At 41.0% G+C, this 12,838-nt stretch overlaps 1 protein-coding gene across 6 annotated transcripts in view; it reads right to left on the reverse strand.

Annotated features, from left to right (window-relative positions):
• fbxw7 (F-box and WD repeat domain containing 7) overlaps positions 1-12,838 on the reverse strand; it is a 100,614-nt gene that overhangs the window by 58,116 nt on the left and 29,660 nt on the right. For 3 of the 6 annotated variants that reach the window (XM_029441208.1, XM_029441199.1, XM_029441190.1), the window contains 2 exons: positions 10,190-10,438; positions 9,000-9,518 (listed from right to left, as the gene is read on the reverse strand). In XM_029441208.1, the coding sequence (XP_029297068.1) occupies positions 9,000-9,518; positions 10,190-10,369 (699 nt within the window). In that variant the 5' untranslated portion in view covers positions 10,370-10,438. Of the gene's footprint in view, positions 1-4,796; positions 4,941-8,999; positions 9,519-10,189; positions 10,439-12,838 lie in introns of those variants that run through there. The other 3 variants (XM_029441291.1, XM_029441258.1, XM_029441266.1) reach the window with 2 other exon arrangements.

Here is a 12,838-nt window from a genome sequence, read left to right on the forward strand (position 1 = left end):
TGATAAACACAGAGAGGAATGTATTTCCTTACAGGCCTACGAGGAAAATGAGAATCTGACAACAGGCCAGATCGTACTTGAGTGATTGGCAAACACAATCATTTAATTTCCCCTTTCTGTTTACAAACCGTGACAATAGTCTACATGCAGTGTGAAATAACCACTGAGGCACCTGTGAATGGCTGCTTGTCTCTGACTTTCCACAGGCCTTGCTGGGGTGGGTTACTTGAGCTTTCAGACTAATCTTAGGCCATAAAGCTATGTGAGAGACGCACTGTTGCAGTCTGCTACAACATGATCAGGCCAAGTAACTCGTTAAGTAGCAAGCCATGCAAGCATATCTACCCTTGGAACCAGGCGATATGGAGAAATTCAAATGCCACAATATTTTTTGACCAAATATCTCAATATCGAATCTGGGTGAGGCAAACAGAACAGTCTGGTAAGTTCAGAAAATGACATCACTTTACTGCAACGCAGCCTTTAAAAACCAGGAAACGACAACATTCGTGCGATATTACGATATCCAAAATCTAAGGCGATATGTAGTCTCATACCACGATATCGATATAATATCAATAAAATGCCCAGCCCTACTTGGAGCCTCTGCACTGCTTGGAAGAACATTTACCTTCAACATTAGCTATTATGCCATTTTACTTCAAAACCATCCAGGAAATATAACATGTAAAAGGAATGCCAAAAAACATATTGTATTTTTGTTTCTGTTCTGCCATGACCAAGAAACACAAACTTAAAATATTCCCGGTGGAAAAAAGGAATTCCTACAACCAAGTAACTCTGTACAGTAGACAAGTAATTATATGTCCTCTATTACAAGGATGACACTGTCGATTACGCAGAAGATCTGGGAGAATCTACAAAGGGTAGATAGAAACAAGCAGCTCTACAGTAATCAAGACTACCCAAAACGTAGAGGATCGATACCAGGAATAAAAGCACTTTAAAAGTTTAGCAAAAACCATTAAGTCCACTAACAAAGCTATCACAGGGGAACATGTCTGCTGTCCATGTGTCTGCTTTCTTGTATAACTGTGTCCCAGTATTACCGCCCGGTCATTGAGTTTGCAATCCCTCGAGTGCCAGAGGTCAAGAATGTTGGCTTCTAGTAACTCGGTACACTTACAAATCACTCGCAGCTTTTCAGCACAACTGACATGACAAGGTTTGCAGATGAAGACGCTGTGATGGGGGGGGGGGGGGGACGACGACACTGTAGCCCTTGCCCGTGTAGTATAAAGCCATCACCTTTGCTTCTCAAAGTAAAAAATGTTGATATCACTAAAGGGGGCCACGATGTTGATTCTAAATTGAAATGAGCTTTCGATGTTGATCATCAAAATCAAAAGCAGGATCTGTGATTCTCATTTTGCATTTAGATTAAAGTTACCAGTACAGCAGAGACTATTGTGTTTGCATACAGGTACAATCAGTTTGCTTCTCATAGTAAATGTTTGTAGAGGTGTAAAGGTTTGCAGCTGCACATTAATTGTATTGTTCTTCCACACTATCCCTGCTGGTTCAGTGCTGCCAATAACACTTTCAGCCCATCACTGCAGCTCTGGAGAGTGAGGTGACTTTGTGAATAGAATATCTCTTTATAGACTCCATAACATTAAATATCTTAACTAAAGTATATTCATCCTGCACCTTCATGACAGGCAGTGATCAATCTTTAAATTTAGGTGAGGGATAATACCATTCTGGTGCAAGTTCTGCAATCTGTAATGGATGATGTGGTTTACCACCCAACATTCAGCGAGGCGTGGTTTATCACATTTAAATATCCATATAGTAGATTCATGCTAATTGCTATTCAACACCCCAACACGGTCTGTACAGCATCAAGAGATAACGCTACAAACACCAGAGGCATCACTAGAGAAAACAAACACATGAACACACACTGCTTTTCACACACACTGCTGGACAATGTGACATTATTCAAGTTCATTAAAGCCTGTGGTGGTGCAGTCTGAGCACATCTGCAACCAGCACCCACAACCTGCGGGTCATGGATTATTGTATGTACACGACTCTCAGATCACTGTCTCCCTCTGGTGTCATGGACTGGGACAACAATGCTGCGCTGCAAAATCCCCAAATACAACAATATCCTGCCAGAGGCTTTTAACAGAAATCTAAAGACAGACTGTGCGAGGAACCTTATGATCACACAACCAAGAACGTTTTGCAAATGCAAATTAGAGCTGCACAATTCAATTAACCCAATTGCAATTTCAACACACACACACACAAAAAAAGTTTCACACGCTTTAGAATTGTCATTACGAATCTACAAAGGACCAAACTCAAAACTATTGTGAAGCAAGTCTCCTATAATGTCACACACACACACACACACTTTTTTGAAGTATTATTTGAGCAAAGCCTACCCAAGGGGCAATTATACAAGTCTCTACGACGGGTGATTTCGACATCTATTAGAACTTAGTTATATACAAAGAACAATCTCAGGCTGCACAGAAGACGATCAGCGGCTGTCTGCAGAAGGATTGGACGATCCAGGAAATGCAAGTGAGAAGCCAGTGAGGGACAACATCCCTTTTGCTGCACTAGTGACTCCTTCTGGTTGGTTGGGGCACATACACACAATGAGTGTGTGAAACTCCATTAACATTTATATTTAAATAAAGGTCAAATTATGGTTTTAATTGGAAGCTGTATGTACTTTGTTTATAGTTTAAATGTGGACATACCACTGACTTACTTTATTGATGATGACATAAGTATGTATTGCGTCAGTTTGTTGTTAGTGTGATGTAGCCTTGTGACCTTGGAAGCAACTTTGCATCAATGGAAATAAGTTTTGTTTATGATAGAGGGCTCAACAATATAATAATAATAAAAAAATAAAAAGAATAAACCTGGTTAACTAAGACAGATGAGCAACTGCAAGAAAAAATCATCACCTTGGATTTGAGTAGAAAAGGAGGCAAATAGAAACCACTAAGCAATGACCAATTCAATAAGCCTGTGGAAGTGTATCAGTGCATAATGAGAGCTTCAACTGGAGACAATCTGCCGTCAGTATATATATTGGTAGTGACTTAAGCTAGTTGCTTTCATGTGGGAGGACGAGAACACTGGTCCTTTGTGGCTCATCTCTGCCTGTGTGAAGGCCAGTGTGTGGGAGGTGCCACCTACAGTAAGCAGGCTGCCTTTCCTTTGGAAAAAAACATTTAATTAGCAGCGATGAACAGTAATGTGTGTGCGAAGGAAAAGTAGAGCACTGAGTGTAATTTAAATGATCCAACTTTGTTGCAGTAAAAACAATTTGGCTGACAAGTTATTGCTCATTCCCATCTCAAACTTAACCGTGCACAATTCATTTATAAATTAAAAAATAAGATGCTTCAGTATGAACTAAAAAAACAAATGCAAAACAAAGATGCATAGTTTGGAAAAGGAAATTAAAATGTGTAATACACTTGATAGATTTCTTCAAATATAAAGATGATAAACAAATATAAAACTGATCTATGAACGTTTGTTCCATAGTGACTTACTCCATACATAATACAGTCATTTAGTTTCTTTCTTTGATCGTCAGTGTAGGTGTAATAAGCTACGGCCTACATCTCATCGGTCAGTATAAACCTGATTTGGTTTTTAGTTGTACATGTGAAAATAACAGAAGTAAACTAAACTAACAAACAGTACTGCATGAAAACAGCCTGCAGTACTGTGCACAACACAACACAGTGGTAGAACTCTGTAGGTGTAGTTCATTGGTAAATCTCTCAATGCCACAAAGCTTTCTATTCTCTTGAAATAAGTGGGAACACCAGAGAGAAAATATTATTTCAACCTCGTTGAAACCACCGTGCCACCAAAGCCGTTAACTAATGAGCACTAGAGTGAGCAGCTGACCTCTTTGAATGTCCTCTCATCAATATTCACAAAGTAACAGCTTTGGAAATCAGATAAGACATGACACAAAGAGGAGAAGAGGACATCTGAGCAACTATAGATGACACAAACAGATTATTAATATATTTTTATCTTCTTCTAAACCAGATAAATCAATGATTTATTCAGCCAGTGTTGATATCAATGTAACGCACCGTCAGTGCACTCATGCCCTCATCGTGTCCTCCAGCTTTGCCTTATCATAGCTCTGCAGACCCATCTGCCACCAAATGTCTCTGATGAGTCATTATAAGACATCCAACCCTGTAAGATCACATAATGCCTTAGTCATGAGTGATATGTTAACGTGTATTCTAAGATGGACAGTCAGCAGCGTACCGTAGGGAGTCTAAAACGGGCAGAATATGTTCCCCGTTTATTCTCATCACATAAAAAAATAAATAGAACTTCATTTAGTTTTAAGACTTGAAAATTCGGTTATAGTTTAGAAAAAAAACGTATTTAAAAAATGCTTCCTGTGCCGTGTAAAGTAAATTGTTACCCTAATTCCAGATTTCAAAGCTGTGAAAAGTAGAGCAAGTGAAATGCAATCAATTTCTACACTGAGAGAAAATAACAAACTGCCCCTGAAAAAATGTCAACATCTGCCACTTCTGATTGCACACCATTAATGCAGAGTTATGGAAATAGAGAATATTGTAGCACACAAAATCATTTTGTCTGTCTGTGAAGCTGAGCGCCAATAAAAAAAAGAATACTTCAAATTCTCTGAAAACATCTCGAGGAGTGGAAGTCATTTTCATTCGGTGGGATCATAAACCATTTTCAGTAAACATGTACTCCACTTTCTGGAACACGATGTTATAACCTTTAACACTTACCTTAATCAACCTTAAGCATTTTTTCCACCTGCTGCTGTGAAATCTGCTTTCCCATGGGGCTAATGTATACGACACATTATGCAAATATCTACGCCTGCTTCAGCCCAACGGATACAATCCTCATGTCAACCCAACACCATATAATCTGTCATTCAACGCATGAAAGTGTCATGTGATGCATGCCCCTTTTAGTGCCCCTTGAGTAGAAAGGCATCTGCTCGATATGTAAATCTAAATGAAGTTTGGACTCAAGTCCAGAATATTTTTGCACATTAGGCCTGCAGGGACATCAATGCAACGGCTTGAATATTGATTCACGAAGCGCTTTAATAATTTAAAAAAGGTTAAATGATGAGCATGACCCTGAGTGCCCGTTGGCACGGGGTCAAAACACAAGAGTGCCAAGTAAGAAGAGGAGGTGAAGCGCCTCATTCTGGTGACCTGAGCCGACAGCACCTGGAGCCTGGGAACAAAATCTGTCCTCAACAGGGACATGCCAACCAATGGAAAGCTTAACATCGCAAAAACTTTTTTTAATAGCGCTACTTCTACTCGACACCTTCACACATGTAGGTCTTTGTGTTTGCACATTTCTGCCACACAGACGGGGCCTGTAGATATCACCTAACCCCACATGGACTGACACATTCTTGGACCAAACATGGCTACTGATCCTCTACTACAACCCTGTTGCCCCTTGTTTGACACATGGATTCTGCAGCTGTCAAAATGCACATATCATAGTTTGCAAGACTGCATACGGGAGCATACAGGGGACCTTTAAATGTGTAACTTAGATGAAGGTAATCCATCTTCTCCACGACCACTACTACTGTTAAGCATATTGTAACCCCGTCTTTGACAAGTATAAAAAAAGCTATACATAAATATATATTTACTCACCTACCAAACTAATAAGGTTTTAGTGAAACTTGTAGCACTCAACAATCCTCCCAAAGGTAGCTACAGCCCAGAAGAGTAGAAACCTTCACTCGTATTAAGAAGCCACCATCTATACTGGCATATTACATGGAAAACGCAGAGATTGTAAATATCTCAGATGAATCTCACTTGAACCGTCAATAAATGTGGATCTACTCTTCCTGCACCAATCCTGATTCCGAGCAAACACGACCCACAGCTGAACAAAATGTGTACCATCAACATCAAAGCCAGCTGGCCCACTGCGGTGACTAAGACCCTGACAAACCTATCCGACAGCTGTGTCAGATGGAGAGAGGCACACAGGAGCAAATTCAGACTATCTGCTATATTTAGGCCAATATAAGCTCCATCAAAGCCTCGGTCACACACACACACACACACGTAACATCCCTCAGGTATGACATAATACAGGAAACAACTGTGACAGTTAAGAGACACATGCTCTTCAACAGCAATGCTTAAACTTGCTGTGCAGCTTCCTATTGCCAGATGGGTGTGTGGGGGAGGGCAGTGTACTACACACCGGTGATGACAAATCTGTCACAGCTTTAGTCATTACTGTCTGTTGAGAGGTGTGTATTATCTCTGGGGTCTTATATGTTGCCTCTGCTGTATTAACACATTTGTGCCTGCGACTGAAATTTAACATTTTCTCTGTTGGTCTGTCTGTTCTGTGTTCTCTGGCTTTTCTAAGCACAAATCGGAAGATTTAGACCAATCAGGACAGATGTGGCAATATTCTTTATCATACTAAAGATAGAATTTACAATACAATGGCATAAAACATTATAAATAGTACAAATATCCGCCTCTAATATTATGTTGGAGAATAATACTATAATGAGGATATAGATCATTTAAAAAAAAAACAGTCAAATACTGAATTAAAATGGGTTATTTAATTCATTTATATGACACAAATTCACATTATATTTAGTAGTTTAACGGAAACAAATAATTGCACTGGTGGGGGTGTGTTTACTCTTAATAGACTCACACCACCATCTGCTGAAGTGATCCTGAACAAGCAATTATAAACAGTTGATTCTAGAGGACAAACAGTGCCATGTGCTTTTTTTTTGGCTTAAATACATACATATATGACGTCTGTAATAAGTCAATATCTAGGGATGTCAGCCCTTTTGTTTTTTTTTCTTGTCCATAGCTACTTTATGTCAGTGCATTGCAAACACACTGCAAATTACGAATATCACTCCTAGCTTCTAGAAAACGTCATGGCCAGAATACAGGTGTTGTGAAGGCCACTGAAAAACCCTCAACACAACAGTCGTGCCATCAGGCATCAGCGAAACAAAGGGCATTAAAACACTGCCGCTGTGCCCTTTGACCCCGAGCACATTAGTTCTGTTACTGAGGAAAGGTTGACAATCTGTTACACTTGTCTTTCTGAACATTAAGCACTTCTCCGTACTCATCATGAGAGCAATAAATCAGCGATGCATGAACGTGCTTGGAGTTTAACATGTCCTTAAACAGGATGAAGTATTTTTTACGAGGAGGCTATTGAGCTCGAATAATTTCATCCTGGGCCTCGATCACAACCTGCATAATAAAACGCTGCTGGAACACAGCGTGTGATTAAGCTGGTGAATCAAGATGCACAGAAAGACTCTTACTTGCGATTACTCATCGTTAATCTTTTCCCCCCCCCCCCCCGATTGTTGTGACCACACATAACGGCGGCTTTATTGACGCCGGTGATTAATGTTGCATTTATCCAGACCCTCCTCTATGTCTCAGTATTGATGACAGCAGCGTGATGTGTTGTACATCATCTTTCCCTATAAAAATGTTGTTGCATAAGTTTAAGCTCATCTTCCAGTTACAGTGCGCATGCCACATAACTACAACGTCCCGGGTTCCAATCAGACCTTGGGACCTTTGTTGCATGTCGTACCTCTCTCTCCACCATTACTACACTGTCCTCTGTCAAAGGGCCAAAATGCCACACACACACACACACAGCTTTACATTTCCCATCCGGTTCCCAATATGGTCACATCATTTGGATACTTATTAAACCTTTCAGTAAACCATTAAGACCCGTGGGTGGAGGGCGCTGTCGGCCTCGAAGAGACCAGTCCCAACAGGATAAAAATAAATGAATAAAAAGATTGAGAATAACTTTGCATTGATTTACATGTGGAAAGAAGCATTTGTATATTATTTGAGTTGCCTTCAGGCGAGGGAGAGTTCCCATTCAGCGAGTCTCAACATTAATGCATCACTTCAACAAACTTTGCCTCTTGTACCTAAACTTACCCAGGACCTGGATAGAAGTTCAGGAGCATTCACTCAGGAGTGAAACAAGATTGGGAAGGAACTTTAACTTTACACGATTGGAACGAGATGCAAACAGCAGCCAGAAATGTCATATGATTTAGTGGGAATGTGAATAAATCAGGACTGGGTAGGTCAGGAAGAAAACTATATATATATATATATATATATGTTCAATCCTAAATCGCTGTGCTGTATTCTCAGGCTGACCCTAGCTAATAATCTCTAATTACTTTAGGGTTGACCTTTTCAATCCCAATCTGTCTTCCGTTTGTATGTGCTTTTGCAAATAATGTAATTAGGGCTAAAACAATTTTTTGATAGACTTGATTATTAAAAGATGCAAAGATTTTGCAACAAAGCTTTATTTTCATTGCATTTCTTATCCAAATACTGAATGAATCGATGTAATCTGTAATATACTCTATAATAATAATAATAATAATAATAATAATAATAATAATAATAGATAGCTGCAGGCCTAATTATAATATAGTTTCAAGATCCCAATCCTTCCACTAAGTCACCTGTTTAGAGCACACAGCATGACCTTGCAGTGCAGTTACACACTTGTGCCAAAAGAGGGAGCTGCTGTTTTAAATATGAACTGACCCAAACGGCCTGTGAGGAACTTCTGTGCCTGCTGCAGAAGGGTCTAAAGGGTCAGTTCACACAAATGACACATTTTCTCATTTAAGTTTAGCAGCATCTAGCCATGACAATGCTTTATGTTTTATTTGGCCCAAGTTCAGAGGCATCCGTCTCTACCTTCACACTAATACAACGGAGGCGAGTTAAATTGAGTTTGTGGTGTCCTTAGAATTGAAAACAGTAAATTGTCTGACAGAAACAAAGTCTCTGTAAAGCTCACAGTGAACTGTTTGTATAAGGCCGGTTCCTTCAGTAGAAGGTGGAGTACTTCCAATGGAAACTTCCACAAACAACAGCTGTGCTTACCTTCTTGTTGGAAGAGCTTTGGAGTGTGCAACCCGAGTCCAGGTTGTTATTGGGGGTAGACACATTGTTCCTGAGAGAGGGAGACCGCAGCCCGTCCTCCCCTTCTCCTTCCTCCTCCTCTTCCTCCTCCCTACCACTCTCCGCCGAATGTTCAAAGTCATCACTGTCTTGGTCCATCTCTTCTTCGTCCTCCTCCTCCTCCTCCTCTTCCTCTTCCTCCCTGCCCTGCTCCTCCCCTCCCTCTGTCCTCTCCTCCTCCTCCTCTTGGTGACTGCTGCTGTTGTTGTTCTCCTCCTCTTCCTCCTCCTCCTCCTCCTCTTCGGCCAGCGGCTGGCCTCGTAGTCGCCTCTGCTCTGCCCCCCACATCCATCGGGCTCCTTTCTCTTCTCCGTTCACTTCGTTCGGAGGGCCCTCCTCGTCTTCTTCCCCTTCCTCGTCTCCCCGAGGGCCGTTGCTGGCTCCCGATTCAGTTGGCTCCCACGGTTGTTCTCTCTCGCCATCAACCTGCGACGCCTCAGCCTATGAAGAAGAAAAATACTATGCCTCAGAGGAAAGCTAAATTAAATCTGATGCTGGATTTCCGTTAATAAATATATCATTTTTATCTAGGAAATCTGCTCAAGTCCAACACAGTTCTCGGGTCATAATGTCCTTTGGCAGCATTTGCGGATCTTTTGATCTTCTGTGTCTTTTTACTGGCGACACCTGCAGCGCACATACGGCGTAAGGTTGTGCGAGTCAGAGGCAAAACAAGACGCTGAGAATTTGTTTCTTTTGGATTGTGTGAGATTGTTAACTTTCTTCAGTAACTCTCAAAACCCAGCTGTTAATACACTCATCAAGTCATTTCCTGTATATCGGTAGTTTGATCAAATAAAACCCCCAAAAAAAACACTTTAAGACCCATTTATATGTAAAAAGGCTGCGCACACCTCGCGTATAAAATATAAATAGAAGACCGGCTTGTAGCGCGGATCTCTTGTTGTTTTTTAAAGCTAAATACACACAGATAATATTTGACCTTCTCCCGTTTGTCCGGGACATCGAAATCTTACAGGATACGTGTATTTGATCTATACATCAGCCAACCTCAATTTACAACTCGCAAATCCAACTTGTAGCCATAGGTTTACATTTCAAATCCTTCCCTGTGACAAGAATATAATTTGTTGAATGTCAGCTGGCCTTACCCTTTGCTGCAGCTGCTCTTCCTCCTCTACTACCCGGTTCATGTGCTCATCCTCATCACCCTCCTCTGCTGCCTGCTGGGGTGCCCGGGCCGTGGAGGAGGCGTTACCTCGGACTGCCGGACCCCCCGGCCCCCGACTCCGCCTGCTGCTGCTGCCCCCCGACAGCAGATCCTGGTTCATTTCCAAAAGCCAGCTTGCTACCTCCTGGACCTTCGCTAGGCTGTCTGAGGAGGAGAAGGCCTTGGCATTCTGCAAAGAGACACACACACACACAAAAAGGACAAAAGACGCAGATGGTTAAAATATGGTAATTGTTTTTTCTTGTGTCCACACTCCGCTTGTGTTTGTGAGGCAAAAATCAACAAACAAACAACTGCAACAAAAAAAAATGAAAATGAAAAATTAATTCCATGCACACAAACTCGTGCTCAATTACGTATTCCCCCCCCCAAAAAAGGGGGAATATCTATCTTAATATTCTATTCTTCCCTGTAAATTAAAATAATGAACATTATTGCTGTTCAGAAGCAGACAAGGAAAAACAGTGGGAGTGATTTAGTTTGGCGTCAGATCACACAGCGCTGGATGCTTACATGCAGACGGGCAGAAAAGCCTTGAGAACGACTATTCTTCCAACTTCCAACAAGGACAATAAACAAAGTCCAATCTGTCAAACACAAAAGCAAAACCGGGCTTAAATGTACCAGAAGCTACAAGCTTTGGAAAAATTCAAAAAAAGATATGTTGTTTATCTTGTAAATCCTGTGTTGCTGCTATGCATTCACTAGATTATGATGGCAGACCTACTAAATAAACCGCACACGTCACAGTTTGCTTCTGTAATGTCTCAAACCATATGTACAGTTGAAGAAGAGGCACCAGAGCTTTATTTACAATGAGACGGGTTCTCTCTCTGACGCCGTGTTACACACACACACACACACACACACACACACACACACGGCGCTAATCTGTCACCATCGAAACATCGACTCTTCAGCTTGAAGCTTCCTTCAGTCTGAATGTCTCTGCACTTACAGGCAACCGACTGCACGTACGACACAAAATAGGAATGCACAGATTCTGTCGTTTCCTCTTCACATACCTAAACTCTGGGTATTGTGTAGCCACATGAGGCTTTAACAAATCCTGTCAAACTTCTTCAGGCTTGCGCAAATGTTATAAAACTGCTCGTACAATTTATAAAATTGAGTTGCTATAATGAAAGAGACTAAGAAAGACTGTTTATTGTAGATTGGGCACATCTGTCCATTACCAGAGTCAATAAGATCAGTATCTGATTGGCTGGCACACACACGCACACGCACACACACACACACACACAGTAAAAGCTACTACTTCAGGCATCATATACAAATCTTTCCACATCTTGTTTTCCATATTGGGCTCCATCTAAAATATTTGTATACGTTTCTATATTTCTTTTAGGTGATTAAAAACAGGTTATTCCACTAGGAGCAGTGATTCATTACATCTTGTTATATTCCATTACACCCTCCAAACTCTGGAGTTTAACATGCAAACCTCTCCAGTGGGGTCACAGGGGCAGCTTTAATTTGAAGAAAAGAAAAGAAAAGAAATGGTATTATAATATTACGGCCAGAATTTTTGTGGAGCTTTACTAATCTGTGTTAGGGTGTAAGGATAGAGAGGGTGGTGTATGCGGTACAGATTGTAACGCTGATACGTGATATGAAGCTGTATAAACATAACTCAGACATCTGGCAAAGCTGCCAGGACACAAAATCTCAGTTGTCTCCTTCACTGGATTTTAAACAGAAACAAAGCCACACAGATGTAAGATGCCACTGAATTGACTAAATTGTTGAATCTATGGTCTGATTACAGTCTGTATTAGGTTACAAAACTGAAAAAGGAGAATGGTTGGCTTGCTCTGTTGACATCCTTCGAGTATGATCCTTCTGAAAACGGCACTGGCACTTTGCGAACAAAGACGGTCCTCGTGTAAAGTAACAAACTATCCCTGCATACGGTAACTAAAATGGTACATTCTGGATTCATTTACTAATTCAAACTGAGCATTCCCTACTGCTGCAGCTTCACATTAAAAGCATTTCATTGGCGAAACACAAATAGACTTTTATTATGAAGCAGTCACAGGAAATGATATGCGTTTGTCAGTGAGCTTGACACATCAAAAATGCATCTATAAATCAAGACAATGGGCGAAACAGTTTGAAATATTGCCAGGAGTAATGGAATCAGGAGCAGCCACAGTGATCTGTAAGATGAAGAGCTGCAGGCGACAGGCAGCACATCCAACTTCTAAGCCAGGTAACCAGCTACTTCACTGTTCACAGACTCATGCTGTGTGCAGCAGCATACAATCAGACAATGGTTGCAGACAGAATGATGGGAAAAGACCAATTATTGCCTGACTTCTTTATTAAAAACGACAAAAGTTTGTTTTGCCGCCCCCCAGTATTCTGGGACCTGTAGTATTAAACCACAGTTGATGTTACCACCAGCAAACAGCGTGTTGCTAAATCAACCAGGACTAAAATCTTAAGGATTGCGGCTTGAAATAGATGGAACAAATTTTATTACTGTAGTACCTGTAAATCATACATCAGATGAGGAAGAGGTTGCGCCTGCACACTTACTCTA

The sequence above is a fragment of the Cottoperca gobio genome, chromosome 1, assembly GCF_900634415.1.
Source record: "Cottoperca gobio chromosome 1, fCotGob3.1, whole genome shotgun sequence".
Lineage (NCBI taxonomy): Eukaryota > Metazoa > Chordata > Actinopteri > Perciformes > Bovichtidae > Cottoperca > Cottoperca gobio.